Source organism: Pomacea canaliculata, linkage group LG9, assembly GCF_003073045.1.
Source record: "Pomacea canaliculata isolate SZHN2017 linkage group LG9, ASM307304v1, whole genome shotgun sequence".
Taxonomy (NCBI): Eukaryota; Metazoa; Mollusca; class Gastropoda; order Architaenioglossa; family Ampullariidae; genus Pomacea; species Pomacea canaliculata.
The window spans coordinates 8,639,581-8,663,345 of NC_037598.1; the positions used below are offsets into that span (position 1 = coordinate 8,639,581).

General features: G+C 41.3%; 1 protein-coding gene across 1 annotated transcript; it reads left to right on the forward strand.

The window, feature by feature from the left end:
* The first annotated feature begins 20 nt into the window (after window positions 1-20).
* On the forward strand, window positions 21-6,231 carry LOC112572007 (F-box/LRR-repeat protein 14-like). The gene is made up of 2 exons (XM_025251486.1): window positions 21-1,231; window positions 1,469-6,231. The coding sequence occupies exons 1-2, from the start codon at window positions 33-35 to the stop codon at window positions 1,509-1,511; spliced, it is 1,242 nt and encodes a 413-aa protein (XP_025107271.1). The 5' UTR covers window positions 21-32; the 3' UTR covers window positions 1,512-6,231.
* The last annotated feature ends 17,534 nt before the right edge of the window (window positions 6,232-23,765 follow it).

Here is a 23,765-nt window from a genome sequence, read left to right on the forward strand (position 1 = left end):
CAGCTTGTGTCATGTGACAGCGCACCGCAAAGATGGAGGCCAGGCAGGCCTTCGAAGTTCAAATTTCGTGTTTGTTTCCAGAAATTCTTACGATTATATTTAGTTACCTTGATGTTAGAGACAAGGGTAGAGTGGCACAGGTATGTGTGAAGTGGCGTGACGCTGCTTATAACCGGAGTGTTTGGCGTAATGTGGACGCAAAACTACATTTGCGGCGTGCAAACCCGTCTTTGTTTCCAAGTCTCGTCCAGCGGGGAATTCGCCGCATTCAGATTCTAAGTTTGCGACGAAGTCTTCGTGATGTAATCATAGGTATTCCTAACGTCGAGAGTCTGAATCTGAGTGGATGCTTTAATATAACGGATGCAGGTTTGAGTCAAGCTTTTTCACAGTATCTTCCTGCTCTGACTGTTCTTGATCTCAGTTTGTGCAAGCAAGTTAAAGACGAAGGTCTCGGTCGCATTGCACAGCACCTTAAAAATTTAGAGATACTCGAGTTGGGCGGATGCTCAAACATATCAAACACGGGTGTGCTTCTTATTGCAGTTGGACTACGAAGACTAAAACGATTAAATCTGAGGAGTTGTAGACTTGTTTCAGACCAAGGAATAGGTTATTTAGCTGGTCAGCATCCACAGACCACATGTGGGAATCCTGATCTAGAACATTTAGGACTGCAAGATTGTCAGAAGTTAACAGACCAAGCACTTAAGCATGTCAGTGTAGGCCTTTGTGCATTGAAAACAGTGAATCTGAGTTTTTGCGCTAGTGTAACAGACACAGGGATAAAGTTTCTGTCAAAAATGGGCAGTCTGCGGGAACTGAATCTACGCAGTTGTGACAATATCAGTGACATTGGACTTGGCTATCTTTCAGAAGGTTGCACAAGTTTAACAGCCCTTGATGTGAGTTTCTGTGACAAAGTTGGTGACCAAGGACTAGCTTTTCTTTCCCAAGGGCTTTTCAGTCTTCGCAGTCTAAGCCTGAATGCTTGTAACATTAGTGATGAGGGAATTCAACGACTCGCAAATACCCTTCATGACCTTACTACATTGAACATTGGCCAGTGCTCACGTATTTCCGATAAGTCACTTGGTCTTATTGCTGACCGACTTCGACACCTTACTTCAATCGACCTCTATGGATGCACACAGATCACTACAGTTGGACTAGAGAAAATTATGCAACTACCAAGCCTATCAACGCTGAATCTTGGTCTCTGGCACAAAAGGTGACCTTTCATATCACATCAGATCAGTGAACATATTAGGCATCGGTGATCATATTTGTTAGCATTAGGATTGGACAGATTTGAATGGTTCATAATACATTATATTTTGCTATTAATATCTAATGAATGTAAAGGGTAGTGCAGCTGGTTTGCTGCATTCAAATGTTCACTTAAAAAGTCTGTAAATTTACTATTTATATTCTTGCTACATTCTTTTTAAATCTTTCTTTTTAACAGGAGTTGCCCTTTACACTCTCTGCTGTTCTGTATTTGCCAATGAAAGAACATCTATTCCAGATCACCTATAACTCCATCCATTCCAGTTTCTCCCTTCTTTAAGTGAAATAACTATATGCTCAATACATTAATATTTTAATTTAAAATATAGAATGAAAGACTTATTCTGCTTCTTGGACCTGTTCTGATGTTAATGAAGCACTTTCTAAAAAGGAGTGCAATGGAGGGTTGAAGTTTATGGTGCATGATTAATCTAATCTGCACTGTCAGTCTTGCCACTTTCTTGTTATTAATATAATGATATTCAGTTATACCTTTGCTACATGCAGCGAAATGGTGCTTGTACAGATTAGAAATCATGTTTGAGTAATTTTCATGCACGGTCACATCGATCTGATCTTGATTGCCTTATTATCAGAAGTATGCATGTCTTTGTTGTGCTGTCATTATAAACCCTGAACTATCCATTTTCAGCTATGTGGTATCTGTTCAGAGTCTAGTCAGGTACGATAATTTTTTTTTGCACATTTAATGCAAATAGTTTCATAGTTTCGTCAAGGAAGTTTAGCCAATGAAAGGGCCCATTTTCATTACTTAAAAAGCTTTTAACATTTTCCTTTCTTCAAATCAATCTTTGTGGAAGAGACATACCAGATGAAACTTTACATTTTAGGGGTTTGTCTGCATTTGTATGCATAAACACCTTCTGTAGGGTTATGATTGTGGATATCAGTTCTTTTCTAATATTATACTTTATTTTTATTATTAAGCAAATAAAGAAAACAGGTGCCTTAGTAAAGCCTGAAGAAAATGTCAGTGAGTACAAAGAAATCTTTTGATAACATTAGGCTCACACGATCATGTTATGTACACTTGACTATATTTCTTGTTAAACTCAAAAATGTTAGCAGTTACATTATCACTTTGACATAATACTAATAAAGGAGGGATGTGGGGAGGATATGTTACCTGTAAAAGGGATGCAGAAAGGATAATGTGCTTATAAGTGTAGCACTACAGATTTAGGCATGTATGTGTGCAGGGTGTGGGTGGGTGGGCATTGCATCTTGGGTAACTTCATTAGAGACAGGAATTGCTGTAGCTGCTAGTCAGATTAATAATGTCTACTAGAGTAGATAGCTAGGCTAAAGGTGTTGAAAACACCCTTCGTGTCCTATTTTTGAACTCAGGAAATAATATTATGCATGGAATTCTAGTAAATCTCCCTTGTTAACACAGAAGTCAGATGTAGTTTGTATAGTTATGCTAATGTGCACACACCTGCAAACGCACATGCACGCACACAGACACCCACCTCAAGTGTTGCTCTGAATTATAGTAATTTAATGTCCTTGTTTTTCATGCTGAAGGGGTTTTTTGGGGGAACATTTGCAAGAGGGGTTAGCTAGGTTTAGGAATTCAAAGCTGCTTAACAGGTCAGCCAGTCAACACCAAGAAAGCATGCAAGCACACCTGTATCAGATGAAAGTAGGTCAGTGACAGTCTTCACTTATCTCTTTTTTTGTGGATTTATCGGACTGAAGTTAATTAACTGAAAAATAGCACCCGAGTGGAATGTGTTGTATTTCCAGGTGTACAAGTTTAACTATTTATGGCAAGTTCTTCATGCACAAAAGGGTTCAGTTACTGACTGTATCACTATCAGTTTCTGTCTTGATTTGTGTTTATGTAATGTGCCCATGTTGAAGAAGGGAAAGAAAATATTTACAGTGATTTGGTACTGATGGATGAATGTAATAAGGCAGTCAGATTTAGGAAGAAATTTTAAAGGAAGCTTGAAACAGATCTGTTTGTTGAATGGATTGTATTTTTTAGTAATTTGTATTGCAGCTTTTTTTAAAAAAAAGATAGTAACATTAAATAAATTGAACAGTGAACCATCAATTCCATGACAAAAGGCAACCATAGTAAACACAGAGCATTTAAATTGTTTGTTAATTAGTATTTGGTTCCCTTTATTTTTATATTGTTTAAGAGCTTGGTTTTACGAACATGCATGTACACTCTCTGCTTCCACAAGTTGCAGTCAACGATTATGCATGATGACTTAGTTGGGAGGGAAGTAACATGTTTTTGTGTTGTTATTGCATACTATGCTGTGCTTGTTTTCATCCTCATTCCATTTTACACACTTTACCGAAGTGGAAATTGAAAGACAACATTTTCTTCTATGTTGCATTTCCAACCATAAAGTACTTTGCATAAAGAAGTCTTCCTTTTTTTCTCTTTGTTAACTTACTACATGATGCTGAACTTAAAGGGTTGGCCTTCTGCTGTACAGCATTCAAACTTGTGAAATGTGGGAAAGTCTCTAAATTCTTAACCTACCATAGAGTGAGATGAAGGCTGTGGGGAGGGGAGGGACGAATACATACAACTTATTTTCAAGAAAAGTTAGTTTTATAGCATTTTACATGAAGTCTTAACAATGGTCTAATGTAACTTTTAATATCACGGGCTCCCTCAAAAAGTAAAACAAGAATTTTGTTTTTAAATCAGTATTTTACTCTGTGCCAGCAGCTAAGGATATATTATGGCAAAACAGCCTTCATTGTCACATACAAATACTTCAGAGACAGAGAAACAGCATTCCCAAGATGAGATGTGAGATCATTATGCCTGATATCACTGTTTTGGTGAGCACCTCATTTAATATTGCTCCACCAGACTGCCCTCACCATTTTAGAAGACTAAATCCAAAAGACTTTTTTTTTCAAACAGCAAGACACTGGCTACTTGCATTATTAGACATTAGTATCCAATTATGTTGAGTCAGGGGCTTTTGCAATGAACAAAATAATTGACCCTCCATTTCAACATTTTGAATAGATTTTTAATTTTCTCCCCTATTTTCTCACTTTATGTCTCTTTTACTCTTTTATTTCTAAATTTTGTATCTTTAATCTGATTAACATTAATTTGGGGCAAGACAGCTTTCAGCACTTTGTGAAATGCATTATATGATAGCAGCTTTTGTTAATTATTGTATTAAGTAGAAAACAGCATTGACTTGAAAGCTGATAACTGATACTTATCTCTTAGGAAACATGTGCCATTTGAGCAACCGTCTTTTTTTTAAGTGAGTTCCTTAAGACAATGATGACTTTAAAAAATTTTAGTTAGTATTTGCTTATGTGGACCATCTGATGTACCATTAAATGCTGCTTTATATCATTAAATGTTCTGTATAACAGTCATTTCGTAGAAGGGCAGAAAGACAAAAATATCACAAAAAATGAGAAATTAATTACATCTTAACAAGCAAGGAACTGTAATTTGTACAGGCTTAATATCCAAATAAAATAGATTATTAAGACAGTGAAGTTAAAGATTTTTAATGCCTCTACAACTCTTTGATAATGCCTCACAAAGATAACCATTATGTTGTTATAATGCTCAATAGTTCACAAAAATCTTATTATGTACAGTTTTGCCAAAGTTGTAGTTTGGTCAACAACCTGTCTCAAAGATTTTCAGTGGTTTTCAAAAGAATCTTTTATACATGAGATTGAGGCCTACATCTTTCATTGGAATGGTGATGGGCTGGGAAGAGATCTTTTTTAAACTACAGTGCCTTTGTTTGCTCTGTGCACAGAATGCAAGGAGAATAGCTGTATTTTGGAATTAAAAATATCTGCACGGTAAAGAAATGAACTTACGTATATGAATGAAATGTGACACAGCAAGTGGACCCTTTTTCACTACATGTCATACTGTTAACAAGCTACTATTCATTTTAAAGGTGACGATAAACCAAGCTTATGCAAATAAGTCATACTTAATGTGTGACTTCAATTTTTTTAATATCTGAAAAAAGTTTGCCTAATGGAAATAATAATATTGTAGACAAAATAGAAAATCAATTGAAAACTTATGATTTTTATTAGGAGATAAGGGGGAAAGAAACCAGCGTTCCACCATGCAAGAAAGAAGAATTCATAGGAAGTGCATGAATAATAAATTGTAAAACAGTTTTACACCAACAGTAAATGAATTAAGAAAGTTAACCAATCAAAATAGAAAACAGTGTCACATAACAGAGAAACAGGATTTCTATTAAAAAAATTTTAATTATTAAGTGAAAGTTACAAGGTTTTTATTTCTGTTCTTGTAAAACTGAATCAGATGATACTGAGCAAGACAATCATAAGATAATGAGCATGATAAAAAGGCTATCCTGACATTGTAAGTGAGTACTGCTCCCAGCACACCTGCTCACTGTACTTGTAGTCTGGTGGGTCATACAATTAGATTGTAAAGTTACATATTGCTACAGAGCCAGTCAATATGCATTATTTCTAAACAGTTGTATAACAGCAAAACTGGATAGTGGTACATGCATATTAAAATTGTATTTATATGGTTTTAGGATTTGTAGCCTTCTGGTGGGTAATAGTACACTCTATTTTTCTTTTATTATTTGTATCATTAGTATGAACTGTTTGTAGCTATTGTGATTGATGCCTGATTTTCAGAAGTATATTGAAGCATAACAATGTTAATGGTATCAGTTTAGTGTACTGATGAAATGCTGAATATAAGAACACATCATACTCTAACGTCTGTAAAGCTTGTTGACTACCTTGCTGCTGTTCTGAATCTTTTTTCGCTTTAAGATATTCTTGTTCTGTTGCTCTCAGATTTGCTAAGTTTTTGGACTTGAAAAGAGAATTATTAATTTTCAAACCACTGATCACTCAGTCATTCATTTCCAAATGTTGCTATTAAAATCATGAAATTAATTTTCAACTTTGTAGATCTGTCAGGGTGATTGTGTGTGCGGGTGTGCTCGCACTTGAGAGAGTGATTTAAAGAGGAACTTCTTGTGGGTAGTTTTAAAATGCTTTCACTGGGCAAGGGAAGGTAGGAGTACCTATGGGGTAGTAATTGGAGACGATTGATCGCTAGTTGTCAGCACAGGGTGTATTCCTAACTTCCCTTGCACCGGCAAAACCTCCCTCTTCCTACAGACTGAAGAAGTTCAGCCTTTAATAGCTGATTTAAAAAAAATTTTCACTAATAATTTTCTGTTTACCAGCGATTTGTATTGAACAGAATTTTTTTGTTTATTATTTGACAAGATAGCATTTATGTTGTCCACGAAATGAACACTTTAAAATTTAAAATATGACAGGATTATTATTATAAAAAATTCTGCTGTTCCTTTCTTGTTATGATCCCAAAAAATAATGGAAAAATTAGTACGAGTTTTTCAGATTTCAGACTGATATGGTTGCAATTTTTGTATTATTATTCTAATAACACATTATCGGGATATGTAGTACATAGCAATTATCAACTACCAAATCCCTTTTTCCATACCTTTAAAGCAGATTTGACTTTTGTGTGTACTTTTAATTAAGAAAGTAGGGAAATCACTAGTAATAACACACAAAAAGGCATACCTCCTCTTGTGGTTTCTAATATTACCGGTGCACTCTGGTCTCCTTGTGTATGCTAATTTATGTTACATGTGACAAGCTTTTGTAACGATTTTTATTATCATTTTCATTTTGTATTTTTGTCTTAAAAATCAAATAACTAATAGAAGTCATTCACACCAGGTCACCTCAAGAGCAGACATAAATGGGCTTAACCTGGTGGTCACAAATAATTTGTGAAAACTTTGGACAACATACTTCTTGAAAGAAAATGAGCTCTTAATGATTTATATGGTTGTGTAAAGATTATTTGCTTCCTAAAGTTAATATACAATATTTTAAATTGATGACAATGTGATTTAAACTTCCACAAAGCACCAACTGGTATTATTATAGCCCAAAAAGAAAACATATGACACCATGCATACTCTAATGCACCACCCTGCTACAAGCATAATTACAAAGGTGTGTGAGCGGATAGAAAAAATACATGTGCACCTCACAGAAAGGAGGAAAAAGTTTATTATTTTAAGAGAAAACAATAGTTATACTACTTGTGCTGTCTCTTAGTGATTATACAGGCATAAGAAGTGCCAGCTCGGCTTACGCAGCTGTCACACGATCTATACGAATGATCGAAGGCGCGGATTTCATCAAGACCGAAAGAAATATTTTTTTTTTTCTTTATTTCGACCACATCATCTTTATTGATCCTGAATGAATGTGTGCCTCCATACAGACGACTTGATGCAAGTTTCAAGAAAATTGGAGTTTGTTGCATGCGAAATTCTGTCTTATCTTATTCCAAAGAGGCGTGCTTTCTGAATCTAGTTTCATGTGCAGATAATGTCGTAATATTCACGCACGACCGGTGGTAGAAGCGTTTATCGTTCACCTTTCCATATAAACTGCGCATAAATTTTAATAAATGGAGCTCTACGACCGCCTTTATGGATAATAAATGAAACAGAACTCTCAACCGAAACCGCTACGAACCATTATAGAAAACTCACTCTAACAGTGGGGACATAAAAATATAAAAATACTGGAATCGATGTGGGCTGAGCAGACACTGGCAAGTTGCGAAGTAATTTTTTATTTACAACAGCACTTGTCGAGAGGTAATAATAAGCTCTCTCTTTTTAAATCTGTTTTCTCTCCGGTTCTTTGCGTGATGCGTAACCACTACTCTCCAGTCAGTCGGGACAAATGGCGGGCAGGGAGCGTGCAGAAGGCAAGGTACGAAGTTTGCTACTGTGCAGGTTGCCGCAAAAAATCGAAATAACTTCTCTCTCAGCTGCACGAGGTGATACTAAGGGTGCAAAACACAGTACGTGAGGTCTCGGGTGTCGCTGCCTGTCCATTCAAGACGCAGGCAGTGACAGTCGCACACAGCCTTTCGCTTCTCCCGTCACTCATGCATTGTCTGCTCTTTCATAGCGGCGCTTATTTCCCTTTGCTTCCATTTTCTTGGTTGTTCAGGTGTGACAAGAACTTCACGGATAAACGAGAAATTTGTATTCGATATGTATCGAAAGACCACCCTCCCTTCCTCTTTCCACTTGCAGTCCGCTTCAGTAGAAGTTAGCACTGTAATAAAAATCGGTGCTGATTGCGACAGTAATATTAGTTGTACCTGTGCGGGCCTGTCAAGATACATTTAATAATTTATGTTTGATTGTATGGCACGAGATGGGTCACATTCTCTGCGCTGACCAGTAATGATAAATGAACATTAGGTAACAGTCAGTGGACGGTGAGATAAGGCATAAAATACATGGGTGGAACGTAAAGCAATGAATAAAAGCATGAAAGAATATAGGTAGTATAAACAGTGTAGACATGGAGTAGTTAATGGTTCGTGTGACAAACAATATTGCAAAAGTCAAGTTACGTAACAGGGATAGTCTGATTTGATTGTTTTAAGCCTATCTACATGAGTCATCAGTTATTAACTTTTATATGTGTGTGTGTGTAAGTTAGGAAGAGAGATTCTTAGTTTCATCGTGTTACTGAGAACGTAAGTACTATTATTTACCGCTTTTAAAGTTTTCTTGTAATAAAGTGTGCTCAGAGCAGATAGTTGAGCATATTATTGTATTGTTGCCTCTTAAATTATTGTTGTAAACTGCTTAGATCACATCCCTCATTGGTTGACACAATCTCAGGTCACAATTCTTGCGCACATATATTACGACGGCTAGAATTTTCAAAGAGCATGATACACAGACATTTTCATGATGGCTGAAATGCAAGAATTTTCAAACAGGCCCCCTTGGGTTTTATCTCGTGCGTACGGCATCTTATCGTTCGACGATGTCACACACACACACACAAAATCTTTGCTTTATCGATGCACCGGTGCCCCTACGTGAAGGCATCAATGGCTGGCAACTCCCGTTTCCAGTGCTCTGTCATATGAAAACCGCTATGGCCAGTGTCAGGGAAAGAAAACCATTCAACATTTGTCTGATTTGCCCGCCGCATGCGCAGTCCCCCTTCGCTGCAGGCTTCCGGCACTTCCTAATCAAGTTCCCTTGAACTGTCCCGATTTGAAAGGCCGGCAAATCAAGGGTGTCTCGTATCTTCTAACACGGCGTAAACACGGTCTGGAAACAAGATAACTCCAGTGCATCAAAGACTCGCAACATTAGGACCTAATTCTTTCTGCCGAAGGTATTACGAACTGTGAGCAGAAAGGCTATCGGTTTCTCACTCCAGAGACCCACAGCATGCGTTTTTTCTGAATTAAAAAAAAAAAAAAGAGGAAAAGAAAAAAGAAAGTACTTCATTGTTCTGTTCTTGCAGCAGTAGGCGCGTATCGGAGGACCTCGGAGCCGGCTTTGCAGAAGCCTAGTGACAGGCAAGCCTCGAAGCAGCTGGCTGTAGGCGGGGTTTTCTGTCTGTTGATGCTATAGTAGATGACAATAACGGATGTCCTTCGCTGCCTCGCGGTCTCTGAGGAGATGGAGTGGGGGAAAGGGACTTAGCCCCGGTCGTCATTACCACGCCAGAAATATAAACGGCGTAACACATGGCGACACAAAGAAAAAGACAGTGACAATAGCAATTCCTTATTACACGGATGTTATGACAAAGTGTGTGATTTTAATGCAGTAGCAACATGTATGAAACAGCAACAGCGGCAATATCCTTTGCGATTTAATACTAAATTTTACGATATGGCAGATGTCAGTATTTGCGGTCACTGTACCCTGTGAACAGCATATGAGACCCGTTGATATAGTGCTGGTAGTGGTTACAAAATACAAAGCACATTTGTTAGAATAATTACTACTACTAATATTTCAAAACAATTACTGAGGGTTTTCCTTTGTTTCTAGAACAGTTATATTTTGCGAGCGTGATGTTCGTACTCCACTATCAAATGTTCTGCAGAACATTCTGCCCAAAGTCAGTCGTCCTTTCTCAGATCCCCCATGTCTTTTGCTTTCATTCTCTACAGTCTACACCGAAGGCAACCATTCGGTTCATGGTTTCTGCAGAACTTTGTATTTCTTTTTGCTTTGATAAGGACGAGCAAAAGAAAGGCGACATCGCGTGCACTTGACACTGCTTCATAGGTAAAACATGTGGGCCCCCGTGTCTATTTTAGGAGTCGGTTATCACAAATACGATGAACTCTGTTGGCATGATGAAGACGTAGAGAAGGTCTAGTGGATGAAAAGAAAAATACAAATGAAGGAAGAACTTTTTGCATGTTACTAAGGGTGATGGTGGTGTGCTGGTAAAGCAAGCACCCTATGACATGGCCTTGTGAACACGACATGCTTACATGTTGGTGCGCTTGCACGTGTGTGTGTGTGAGAGAGAGAGATAAGCGCATGGGTTGATGGGTTGATTTGCAAGCCAGAAAACCGAACGGAGAGAGGACCGGGCAACTGCACGGGCACACTTCTTCCTGGGTGATTCACGAAGGGGAAGTCACTCTCTCCACGAGCTGCTGCTGCTGCTGCCAGCTCCACCAATCAAGTGAGCAACAACTTCTCGGTGCCAGTGACGACCTGAAAGCGGTTGCCGTTCAGTGCTTCCGCCGGTCTCTGCCACATCCGCGCTGACGTTGTTGTCGATGCCTTCCCAGCAGGCTTCGGTTTTTGATGAGTTGGCCAGGCCTACCGTGCTAATATTGGCTGCTATCAAAATCATAACTTTCTGCACCACTGGCATGGAAAGGTGTCTGAGTCCACCATACCCAGGACCTGAAACACCTCCCTTCTCTCCCCAGTCTCCTGGGGGCTGTGGCTAGAGCCGCGAGGCACAACTACCCTGCTGATAATATGGTCTGGCAGTAAAAGCAGACATGCAGACAACCTCCGAGGTCGGCAGAAAATTCAGAAGTTCTCCGTTTTAGGCCCAATCCATATCAGCGGTCCAAGAGAGTTCCACAGGGGCTCTAACTTTAAACCAGAGGTAACCCTCCTATACCCCATCTCCTGTCACTGAAACTAAAGACTCGTGCCCCTTCAGCATGACAATCCCAAGAATTTCATTGACGTAATGTGGCAAAGCAAAGAGCTGAAACAGAAGTGGGAAAAGGGATGAACGTACAAGGAACAAAGACAAAGGAAGGGAAGAAAAAATATAAGAACAAAGGAAAAAGAAGACAAGAAGAATAGATGAAGAATTAGCATACTTAACGTGCAGCTATCCTGCTTGTACAAGTCACGACTACTATGATCAAGTGGAAGGAAGGAAGAACATAAAAAGAATAAGAGAAGGAAGGAAAGAATAAAGGAAGGAATAAACAAAAGAAGAAAGACAATCTAAAGGATAAAAGGAAAGAGAAATGGAAGGAAGAAAGAAATACAGGATTAAAAAAATAAAAGAATAAGGAAGAAGGAAGAAAGAACGAAATCAAGAAATAAAGCGTAAAAGGAAACAATAAGGAAGAAAAAAAAATAATTAAAGGATGAAAGAACAAGGGAAGGAAAAAGGATGAAAGGAAGGAAGAAAAGAAGAAAGGAAATTAGAAATACAGGACAAAAAGACACGAATGAATAAAGGAGGCAAGAAAAGTTGAAGAGAAGGAATGAGGGAGAAAAAAAGATGGGAAGAGAGGAAGGCATGCCTTGGTGCAGGTATTTTGCTTGTGCAAGTCGTGATTGCTGTGGAAGGCTGAGATCACCTGTCTCGTCATCTTTTTCCGTATTTAATGAGTTCCGCGAGACGGCTCAGGCATGCTGTAGATGCACTCTCCCAGGCAGCAGGGGGCTAATTAATTAGTTCTTGCCCCGATACACTGCTGAGTCCTTAAAAGCGAAGTCTGTGCTTTAAAGAGATTTGACATTCCGCACTTCACAGACAACGTGGATTCCGCACTTTTGGAGACAGCAGACATTCCACAACCCATTAGCATATAACATTCCCTGCTCCTTCGTTGGAAGTCTTACAGGCCTTCTTAGATTCCACAATGGAAACAGCATTTAGCTATTACCTAATATGTTGCACACGATGCTTAAAATATTCATTTTCTGAGATACTAAATTAAAGGCTATAGGTTAGTTAGTTTAGTCCTTGTTACTTCTCGAAGAGTATAGGGCCGCAAAAACTTCAAGCCTGTAAGACCAGAATGCTTGTTGTTGTAAACAAGTTACATCAGGGCAACACGAGTACAACATTTTTCTTAATGATCTGGTTAAGTTCATTTAAAATAATGATTCCCCAAGTAGGAGTACACAATTATACTTTATTTTCAAGAGATAAACCTTCAAACAGCGGCATTCTCACCTGCCAGCAGGAAAGCGGAAGTGAAATACCTCCTACGCAGGAGAGTTCCATTGCCTATAAATAGTAACTGGGAGTCAGCTGATCTTTGCATGTTTCAAGTCAGATGAAGACATCACTCTGTTGTGTTCAAAAACCGATTTTGTTTCTCCTAGAAAATGAAATGGCTGATTTTGGAATGCATCCCTACAGGGTTGAACTTTATTTAGAAGCTTTGACTGAAGTTAAAAAAAATTATAATTTCCAAATCGAATTCAGCCAACAGACTGGTAAGTAAAAATTAATCTTCTCCAGATCAAAATTTAATGGGCGACAATCAGGGTCATTGTAGTCTACCTTGTATTATTATTATTGATTATCTGTTACTCAGTGGGTCCATTTGAGCTAATTTTCCCATGTATATTATTATTTTTCATTAGATTGTTAATTTTTAGCATTAAAATGTTATTTTATTATTACGACTGACTGCTAATAATGACTTTTTAAGAACTAAAAAATATAATAATATGACAATAAAAATTTGAAACAAATTTATCGATGTAAAAACTTATTTCTTTCTCATATTTTCTACTTACTTACATGTGTTTCCGTTGAAGCTCCTCATAGTTTCTCACCCTCAATTTGTTTTTATCTGTTTCGAGCACTGACATCAACGGTGCCCTCACACTGTCAGTTGTTTATAGCATTGTGCTGGATAAGGATACGATTGATGATGTGTGTCACGATGTTACTTGTAGGCCAGAACGGTGTGGAAAGCGTGGATGTTGCACATCTGGTGCTTGATCTTTGTGTAAGCTTTTTTTTTTTTTACCAGCAATCCGAGAACGAAGGAAACGGTGTCACAGATACAAAAATAAATTTTAGACACAAAAATTGACCTAGATCAACGGTCAAATACAAACAGAAACGGAGAGCAGAAGACGAAAACAGAAGAACAGTGGAGATTTTATCAGCTTTTCCATTCCGTTCTTTCTTTAAAAAAATTAGTGGCAGCTCTTTTCCATTTTGTCTTGTTGCCATGGTGACGATGTGTTAAGATAATACCGCACGAAAATTATGTTGTTAGAGCTTTTATTTCTTTTCTCTCTTCTCTCCCGCGCCCTATCTATCCATCGATCATCTTAAAATGAATAGAAGTTGCTTATTAGGAACTCCAACAATTAAATCTCACACAATTATCACGTGACGGTAGAGTATTGCCATGGGGGGGGGGGAAGGGTATTGTGTGGCATGCAGCTCCGATGTCATGTCAAGTAGTTCTGACATGTTTGCTTGTTCACAGTGACCTCTAAACTTTGTGACAATGATGACGTCATTTAAAGGCCGTCGTCGCCGTTGTGATCCACTAACTGCCATGTTGATGTTGAGTTCAGGCCGCGGACTGCGCGGTCTAGCCATGCGTGTTTGTAAATCGTTCTTCAAGAGGCATGTTACCAGCATGACAACTGTTAATAAACAGAGCTTGGAAGTGCATCTCTCAGACAAGATAGTGTACGTCCCACTCGTCGTCACTTCAGACTTTGAGACGAAGCAGTTGGCCTGGTTACATTTCCATCTCTTTTAATTTCTCCTCCTACTGTACACCGTAATGTTATATATATATATGTGTGTTGGTGTTTGTGTCCGATGTATTTTGAGTCTACATGTGTGTGATCGTGTGTATCTATGTATGTGTGTGCAGGAAGGAATTCTTTATTCGTTTTATAGTCAGTGTTTGGCCAATGGCATTTACTGTGAGAGGAAAAAAACCTGACTTCATCGAGACCAGCCAAACCTTTCAATGCTTTCAACAGATGCAAAACATTGTCCTCTGTCCACCCACCACTCGTCCTTTTCTCCTGTCGTTTGTCGCCGAGGAACAGGACCCGGAGGAATGTGGCTATCAGCAGGCGTCACAATCATCCAGTTAATCGTCATTTATCACCTCGTACATCATACCACAATGCACGCGCTCTTCCACGAGGCTTGGGGCACTGGATGCCTGGGACGAGCAATTGTCAGACACAAGCCAAGAGTCTGGTATAGGGAGGACTCGACACATGTTTTCTTTCTTTCTTCCCTTCTTTGTTTCTTTTGCGAAGACAGTTAACGGAGCGAGCTTTGTTTTGTGCGAGGACAGAGGTGCAGCCACATGTGTGCGTGGGTTTCAGGTTATCATTGATGCAGTTATCAGCTCGGGGCCTCGCTCCACAGCTTGCTACGCCTGACGGACAGATAACGCGTTAGATGCAAGGTGTAAGCCCCGCAGAGAGCGCGTGCTGACCCTCTCCTGCCTCATGCGAACCTAAAGCACGTGTGATTGCCAAGAAAGAGCATGTTAATGCAGAGGGAATGACAAGAATGTTCACATTAAAAAAAAGTTCAACTTGATCCTTGATGTAAGTTCTGTTCGTGTATTTTTTTTTTGTTTTTATTTATTTCATTTTATTTATTTTTTGCTTGGCGTCGGCTTGTAGACTGAGGTCGACTGCAGCTGCCGTTTATGCGTTTAAGGACATCATTCCTGTTTTTAAAATTCTTTTAAAAAGAGACCTACAGAGGGACATTTATTGACTAAAAAGGTTAGGGTAAATGGCAACAAGGAGTAAATTTTAGTGCTGGGAGAACAAAGTGGCACGAAACTGGTGTGGATTGGTGAGGAGGAAAGATTCTAAAAGCTCATATGAGATTGTAATCACGCAGACGTCAGAGAAAAGGTCTGCATCCAATCAACAGCGAATCCTTCGTTTAAGTCAACGATAATTCACAGAAAATCACAAACTAGTTTCTTCGTTCACTCGCTTGTACAGTCTCATTACCATCGTACCTCCCAGACCTTCTCTCATTCATATTCCGCGTTCGCCGTTTGTGTATTTTTCTTGTGTAAAAAATCGAGCCTCGTTTTGGATATGATGTACATGAGTTCTTCGAGTGGTTGATGTGTACAGCTAACATTTACGTTAATGCCCACTAAACCCTACCCTAAAGCAAAATTTTCTAATAAAATACAATAAAACATAAAGCATAATTAAATGGAATGAAGTAAAAAAAGGCCAGCCCAACCTAAATACCCCAACCTGAATTTAATTGCATGAAAATAACCTTAAAATAAGGGAAAGGACAAAAGCACAGAAGACAGAGGATAACAGAATGATTGAGCTTCGAGCTGCAACCACACACACACACAAACTAGACCTTCTTTCTCTATACTGTCTTTCTATTTGACCTTATAGATGAATAGCCGAGGCTCCCATGCTGCTCTCGGCGAGGGCTTGATATAGGTCATAACTATTTTCCCCACCCCTACTCCCAGCCATCAACACGAGTGCCAGATAGCACTCCCCTCCTACATGGTGTAACTGTAGGCGCGCGTACGTCACTTTCCAACGTGATGTCTGATCAAAGAAGTCCATCCATCTTGTGCGACATCTCGTTTATACGGCGCAAACTCCTGCATGACCAATCTCTAGTACACTTCACCAACACCCACGTCCTACCCCTGGGCCTCAAGACCCACAGCTTGTAGCGCCAGCGTCTACAGGCTGCAGTTGAGTAGTTAAAACTACTTTTTGCTTAATAAACATGGCATAGAAGAGGAGGGGAGGCTAGTCCCTTATATAAATATCCTTTTTTATACTAATATTTGTGTTTAGCCATCTCAAAATGAAAGTCTTCTTAGACAAAGGCATTAATTCTAAATTGTGTTTACGTTACGTGTGTGCTCGTTCGCTCGTGTGTTTGTCTGCTTGCGGTTGTAAGAATGTGTGTGTGTGTGTGTGTCCGCGTGTGTTATTGAGTGAAAACGACGGAAACGTCACACACCATCACAGCTCACCAGGCTTATCCTGTGTGAAAGAAATGTCTCCACCCTCCAACAGGCAAAGGTGAAGCTCAACGCAGCACGCGGGGCAACCTTCGAGAACGTTTGCCAACAGGCGGTCCTGCTGTGCTTGAAGACCCAACGCTTTCTAGTGCCAATCCTTCTATTAGCGTCTCCATACCTGTAGCAGTAGAAACTGGCTCTGATATCTCTTCTCTCTGGGGGTTCCTGCCAAAGGTTCCAGAATTGTGTCTTGTCAGGTTCCATGAAGCCGCGGTAGATTTTTTTTTTTTTTTTTTTGGGAGAGGGAAGGGGTTACGAAATGACACGTGACTTCTTTGGAAAGCCATGATTCTTTTTCCCTTAGGGATCTCTCAGCTTGATGCTGGAAAATTTTCCTGCATGTCTTTCTTTTTTTTTCTCCAACAATAAGATCAAGGATTTGCGTTTGATCTCATGATGTCAGAGCTGAAAAGTTAACAAATGTAGGTATAACCCGTCTGCATGAGCTACTGTAGTTTTACAAGAGTTTTGGTCAATGGCTGCGCGCTCCAGGAGAGAGGAACAACATTATTAATGAGAGATGCGAACGGGTTAAGCGATGAGCAACACCATCCAGTTCAGTGAAATAACAACTCTACTGGACAATTCAATTGGGTAATATGGTTTATAACCTAGCAACACAAAGCAATAGAACAATCTATAAATTTAAAAATTAAAATTAAAATAAAACCCCAAATCCCAACAAGTAAAACCAGAAAATCCACAAAACACAGTTATTGACAACAGCAAATAGGGACGAGGCTTGCTAGATTTATTTTGTTTACTTTTTAGTTTTGCTTGAAAAAGCAAAAAGATTAAAAAACCAAAAAACTTACAGATCCTCGTTTTTTTCACCTTCTATAATCTATTAAGCATTAGAACGCAAACACATAAAAAGATCAAATGCAAGCTTTGAAGATTACACGTTTTGCAGTCATCAAAAATTAAAAAAATTCACAACTCCACACTCTGTTTTGTAGTAGCTATCAAATCAAAGATGCCACACACAAAATTTCAAAGAATATGGATATCAACAAGTATTAATCTGGCAAGTTTCCTCTTAGAAATATCGTGTTCCTCTCCACTCATTTACTTACTCTTACAAACGTTCGGTAGGCCCGGAAGTTGTTGACACGTCTTCCTATTCTTGCAAGGGAGATAATAACTTCACCCAAACCCCATAAAAGTCGTTTCACCCACACAGGTGCAAATGTAAAGCTTCGGGCATCAGCCTATTGAGAGACTACAGACCGAAGAGTACCAATGCCCAACAATGAACAGTCCATTGAGAGTCTATTATAACCATGGGTACCCATGCCCAACACCCGGCGGCTTTTGTGGGACGACAGTAAGCAAGAAACCGTTTAGCTTTAAAGAAGATGTTCTAGGTTTTCTTTTCAGTTTAACTGTGAGACTACACCGCCCTCGTCAGCGGGGATTTTTTTTAACTCTTTACTAATTATGACATTACACAGACGAGAAAGTGACAAAGTATTTTAATATCAGGGTTGAAACTAGTGTCATTACTCTGTCACCTTTTGTATAGATAATCAGGCATGGGAGTGCTCTCCCCTGCTCGCAAGAAAAGCTACCCCAGGAGAGCAGGAAGTGGAGACACAATGATACGAATGTTTTTGTGTTGATTTACGGAACAAGACCTTTGCAGGTTCCCGTGTGACGAACGCGACGACCGAGGCCAGGGAGGAGGAGCAAGCAGAAGACAAAGATGGAGGGAGCCGTAGCCTCTAGGTAAGCGTCATTTTTCATGCTTGCGGTTCATCTCTCGTTTCTTCTGTAATCGCACCTGCAGGAGCTTATACCACACACGCTGCACAACAGGCTTTACATTCACAGGAGCCGCCAGGGCTACGCTCGGAGAGCGAGGTTTGACATAGGCTGTGTCACACCTGAACTTCCGACAGCAGGTGGGCATGTAGACGTGGGTGGGTGTCCTCTTCGTGTGTGTGATGCCTGGATGTCTGAACCATACTGATCATTACCCATAATTTGTCACCAAGAGGCTAGCCGGGTGGGAGTACGGAAAAGAAGGTAATAAAAAAAAAAAAAAAAGGTGTGTTGGGGACGGGATCTGATCTCACGGCTACCGACAACTTATAACTTCAAAGAAAGTCCTTTCCTTGTTGTCCTAACGATGGCGCCGTCAAATATACTCGGTTTAGAAAAAATCCCGAGACTAAGCTAAACATTTGTGTTTGTCTCACCTACTGGTTGCTAAAGAAAGGAAAGGGTGCTGTACTTTGAAACATTGTCTGACGGGAAAACAGTTGCAGTCTTGACCCTGGCAGTTCCCCTTCTTCTCAGATTTTATCTCATCGAATGTCTCGCTTCAACAAAGGCTTCATGACCAGCCGGCCAATTTCCGGTAAGTGGATTATGAAACTGCTATCTTAGGAAATAACGATGATGATACATTGAGTGGGCTAACTGTGAGTGGTTTACTGGCTCTAGGCTCCTAGAAGAGCTTTTTCTTGTCACTGGGCCAAGCGAACGTGGAACTGAGAGCTGCTATGAAGTAGTAACCACAAGGCTTTATATCAGTTTCATAAGGCTTGATGTAATTTATATCAGCTGCAGGTAATTCTTTTCCGAACTGAAAAGGAAAAAATGAATGTCTCTGCCCTGTGACTTATATGTCCTGCATGTCTCCTTTACAAACATTTCGGAACATCTGACTGCAAAGGTTCGACAGCCACAAACAAATCGCAAACGTCTCACTTTCGAAGAGGCGAGCCATCTGTGATATCATTTGTTTTAAATCGGAGAGGGAATCAACACCACGATACCCAAACAATAAGGAAAGTGGAGAAGAGAAGACAGAAGAAGAGGAAAGATACAGGGAGGAGGATACATGGAAAGTGTGGACAGCGCTGGTGTGATTAACTCCCCATGGGGCTTTGAGGAACCGTGAAAAATGGACAGAACTGGTGGCGAGGTCACCGTTGGTCAACGAGCATGAAAGTTAGGGGTCACATGACAGTGATTTGTCACTGGCCACCTTACAAACTCATCTTTCATCTCCATGTTCCGGTGAGATGGTCGAGGAACTCGGGAAAATGTGCTTCTGGGGAAGAGATGGAGATGAGAAATGATGTTACAAAACCAGATGCGTAGGTAGAAATAGTAGGTTGCCATGAGAACGCTGCGGTAGGTAGAAGTGGTATTCGAATATTAACGTCTCTGTGGTAGGCCTGTAAGTCCAGATGTAACTGTGCTTTCAACATGATCATAGACTTACAAAATGGTGGAAGCAGCACACACACACACACACACAAACCCATTTATCTTTTTAGTCTTCTTTGTCCTCCTAGTGCCGCAACCATACCACCCCAGCGGATCCGGTTCTGGGCCGAGGATCGATCTCCTGGTCTGTCTCCGAACCCTGCGTTTCATCTGTGGGTTTAAGTCCAGAACTTGTCTCGTTAAACTCGGTGTCAAATTGCAATAAAATCAAATTGTCAACCGTACACTGCAGTCTATGCAAAACTTATTAATACATTTTTTTACTAAAACAAGGATATCGGCCGGCAGCTCTTCCTTGCGATGTAAGTGTCGAAGCAGGACTGAAGTATCGTTGGAAGTCAGAGAAACATTTCAGTGTACTGCTGACGTCAAGCAATGTCTGTAAGACACAATAACAAACACGTTAATGCTTTGTACAAAGCCAGGATCGTGTTTTCACGAGCAAACCTTCGATGTCGCAGTTGAAGATGTGAAATATTTTCACGGGTGAGTCCCGTGCTGTGTCCTGGTGACCGTTAGCACGGACACCTCGTGTCGCGGCCTAGTGTCGCGTAGTCACTGGGTCAGTGAAACTTATTCTCTCCCTTGTCTTGCTTGTGTCTTGCCGTCCACACAAAGTCCTCGACATTATGGGATAGCAATTGTCATGAACTGTGGAGGGCCGGGCATCTTGTCACTTATTCTTGTTGGTGTTCTTTGTAGGTACTGTAGTCCGTTTTCGATGTCCTCCATTGACTGGGCAGGCAACTCTGACCACGCGTACAATGATGTCTGGAGGGGAGAGGATCGGGTAGGTTTGTTGCCGTCTGTCACTCCGATCTTGTTCACTCCATTGAGTATGACGTGTGTGTTCCTGGCAGTTGGGGACCTAGGGGGACAGTAGCAGAGTGTTCGTGGTCCGTCGTGCACTAGTCATCTTCGTTAACAGCAGCCTCGTTGTCGATGACGTCACCGGTTCTGGGGCGTGTGCGTCTCGGTTCAGCGGATATGTTCATTGTGGTAAACGGCGAACTTGACTTCTTCACGAAGTTTAGACACATTGTGTGGTAACGGCTGTATAGCTGGTGGCTACCGACAAGGTCTGAAAGACTGAGTGAAGTGAGTGGTGAGTGAGTGTTGAGTGAGTGAGTGAGTGAGTGAGTGAGTGAGTGAGTGAGTGAGTGAGTGAGTGAGTGAGTGAGTGAGTGAGTGAGTGAGTGAGTGAGTGAGTGAGTGAGTGAGTGAGTGAGTGAGTGAGTGAGTGAGTGAGTGAGTGAGTGAGTGAGTGAGTGAGTGAGTGAGTGAGTGAGTGAGTGAGTGAGTGAGTGAGTGAGTGAGTGACGTGAGTGAGTGAGTGAGTGAGTGAGTGAGTGAGTGAGTGAGTGAGTGAGTGAGTGAGTGAGTGAGTGAGTGAGTGAGTGAGTGAGTGAGTGAGTGAGTGAGTGAGTGAGTTGAGTGATGTGAGTGAGTGAGTGAGTGAGTGAGTGAGTGAGTGAGTGAGTGAGTGAGTGAGTGAGTGAGTGAGTGAGTGAGTGAGTGAGTGAGTGAGTGAGTGAGTGAGTGAGTGAGTGAGTGAGTGAGTGAGTGAGTGAGTGAGTGAGTGAGTGAGTGAGTGAGTGAGTGAGTGAGTGAGTGAGTGAGTGAGTGAGTGAGTGAGTGAGTGAGTGAGTGAGTGAGTGAGTGAGTGAGTGAGTGAGTGAGGAGTGAGTGAGTGAGTGAGTGAGTGAGTGAGTGAGTGAGTGAGTGAGTGAGTGAGTGAGTGAGTGAGTGAGTGAGTGAGTGAGTGAGTGAGTGAGTGAGTGAGTGAGTGAGTGAGTGAGTGAGTGAGTGAGTGAGTGAGTGAGTGAGTGAGTGAGTGAGTGAGTTGAGTGAGTGAGTGAGTGAGTGAGTGAGTGAGTGAGTGAGTGAGTGAGTGAGTGAGTGAGTGAGTGAGTGAGTGAGTGAGTGAGTGAGTGAGTGAGTGAGTGAGTGAGTGAGTGAGTGAGTGAGTGAGTGAGTGAGTGAGTGAGTGAGTGAGTGAGTGAGTGAGTGAGTGAGTGAGTGAGTGAGTGAGTGAGTGAGTGAGTGAGTGAGTGAGTGAGTGAGTGAGTGAGTGAGTGAGTGAGTGAGTGAGTGAGTGAGTGAGTGAGTGAGTGAGTGAGTGAGTGAGTGAGTGAGTGAGTGAGTGAGTGAGTGAGTGAGTGAGTGAGTGAGTGAGTGAGTGAGTGAGTGAGTGAGTGAGTGAGTGAGTGAGTGAGTGAGTGAGTGAGTGAGTGAGTGAGTGAGTGAGTGAGTGAGTGAGTGAGTGAGTGAGTGAGTGAGTGAGTGAGTGAGTGAGTGAGTGAGTGAGTGAGTGAGTGAGTGAGTGAGTGAGTGAGTGAGTGAGTGAGTGAGTGAGTGAGTGAGTGAGTGAGTGAGTGAGTGAGTGAGTGAGTGAGTGAGTGAGTGAGTGAGTGAGTGAGTGAGTGAGTGAGTGAGTGAGTGAGTGAGTGAGTGAGTGAGTGAGTGAGTGAGTGAGTGAGTGAGTGAGTGAGTGAGTGAGTGAGTGAGTGAGTGAGTGAGTGAGTGAGTGAGTGAGTGAGTGAGTGAGTGAAGTGAGTGAGTGAGTGAGTGAGTGAGTGAGTGAGTGAGTGAGTGAGTGAGTGAGTGAGTGAGTGAGTGAGTGAGTGAGTGAGTGAGTGAGTGAGTGAGTGAGTGAGTGAGTGAGTGAGTGAGTGAGTGAGTGAGTGAGTGAGTGAGTGAGTGAGTGAGTGAGTGAGTGAGTGAGTGAGTGAGTGAGTGAGTGAGTGAGTGAGTGAGTGAGTGAGTGAGTGAGTGAGTGAGTGAGTGAGTGAGTGCGTGAGTGAGTGAGTGAGTGAGTGAGTGAGTGAGTGAGTGAGTGAGTGAGTGAGTGAGTGAGTGAGTGAGTGAGTGAGTGAGTGAGTGAGTGAGTGAGTGAGTGAGTGAGTGAGTGAGTGAGTGAGTGAGTGAGTGAGTGAGTGAGTGAGTGAGTGAGTGAGTGAGTGAGTGAGTGAGGAGTGAGTGAGTGAGTGAGTGAGTGAGTGAGTGAGTGAGTGAGTGAGTGAGTGAGTGAGTGAGTGAGTGAGTGAGTGAGTGAGTGAGTGAGTGAGTGAGTGAGTGAGTGAGTGAGTGAGTGAGTGAGTGAGTGGTGAGTGAGTGAGTGAGTGAGTGAGTGAGTGAGTGAGTGAGTGAGTGAGTGAGTGAGTGAGTGAGTGAGTGAGTGAGTGAGTGAGTGAGTGAGTGAGTGAGTGAGTGAGTGAGTGAGTGAGTGAGTGAGTGAGTGAGTGAGTGAGTGAGTGAGTGAGTGAGTGAGTGAGTGAGTGAGTGAGTGAGTGAGTGAGTGAGTGAGTGAGTGAGGAGTGAGTGAGTGAGTGAGTGAGTGAGTGAGTGAGTGAGTGAGTGAGTGAGTGAGTGAGTGAGTGAGTGAGTGAGTGAGTGAGTGAGTGAGTGAGTGAGTGAGTGAGTGAGTGAGTGAGTGAGTGAGTGAGTGAGTGAGTGAGTGAGTGAGTGAGTGAGTGAGTGAGTGAGTGAGTGAGAGTGAGTGAGTGAGTGAGAGTGAGTGAGGAGTGAGTGAGAGTGAGTGAGTGAGTGAGTGAGTGAGTGAGTGAGTGAGTGAGTGAGTGAGTGAGTGAGTGAAGTGAGTGAGTGAGTGAGTGAGTGAGTGAGTGAGTGAGTGAGTGAGTGAGTGAGTGAGTGAGTGAGTGAGTGAGTGAGTGAGTGAGTGAGTGAGTGAGTGAGTGAGTGAGTGAGTGAGTGAGTGAGTGAGTGAGTGAGTGAGTGAGTGAGTGAGTGAGTGAGTGAGTGAGTGAGTGAGTGAGTGAGTGAGTGAGTGAGTGAGTGAGTGAGTGAGTGAGTGAGTGAGTGAGTGAGTGAGTGAGTGAGTGAGTGAGTGAGTGAGTGAGGTGTGGAGTGAGTGAGTGAGTGAGTGAGTGAGTGAGTGAGTGAGTGAGTGAGTGAGTGAGTGAGTGAGTGAGTGATGTGAGTGAGTGAGTGAGTGAGTGAGTGAGTGAAGTGAGTGATGAGTGAGGAGTGAGTGAGTGAGTGAGTGAGTGAGTGAGTGAGTGAGTGAGTGAGTGAGTGAGTGAGTGAG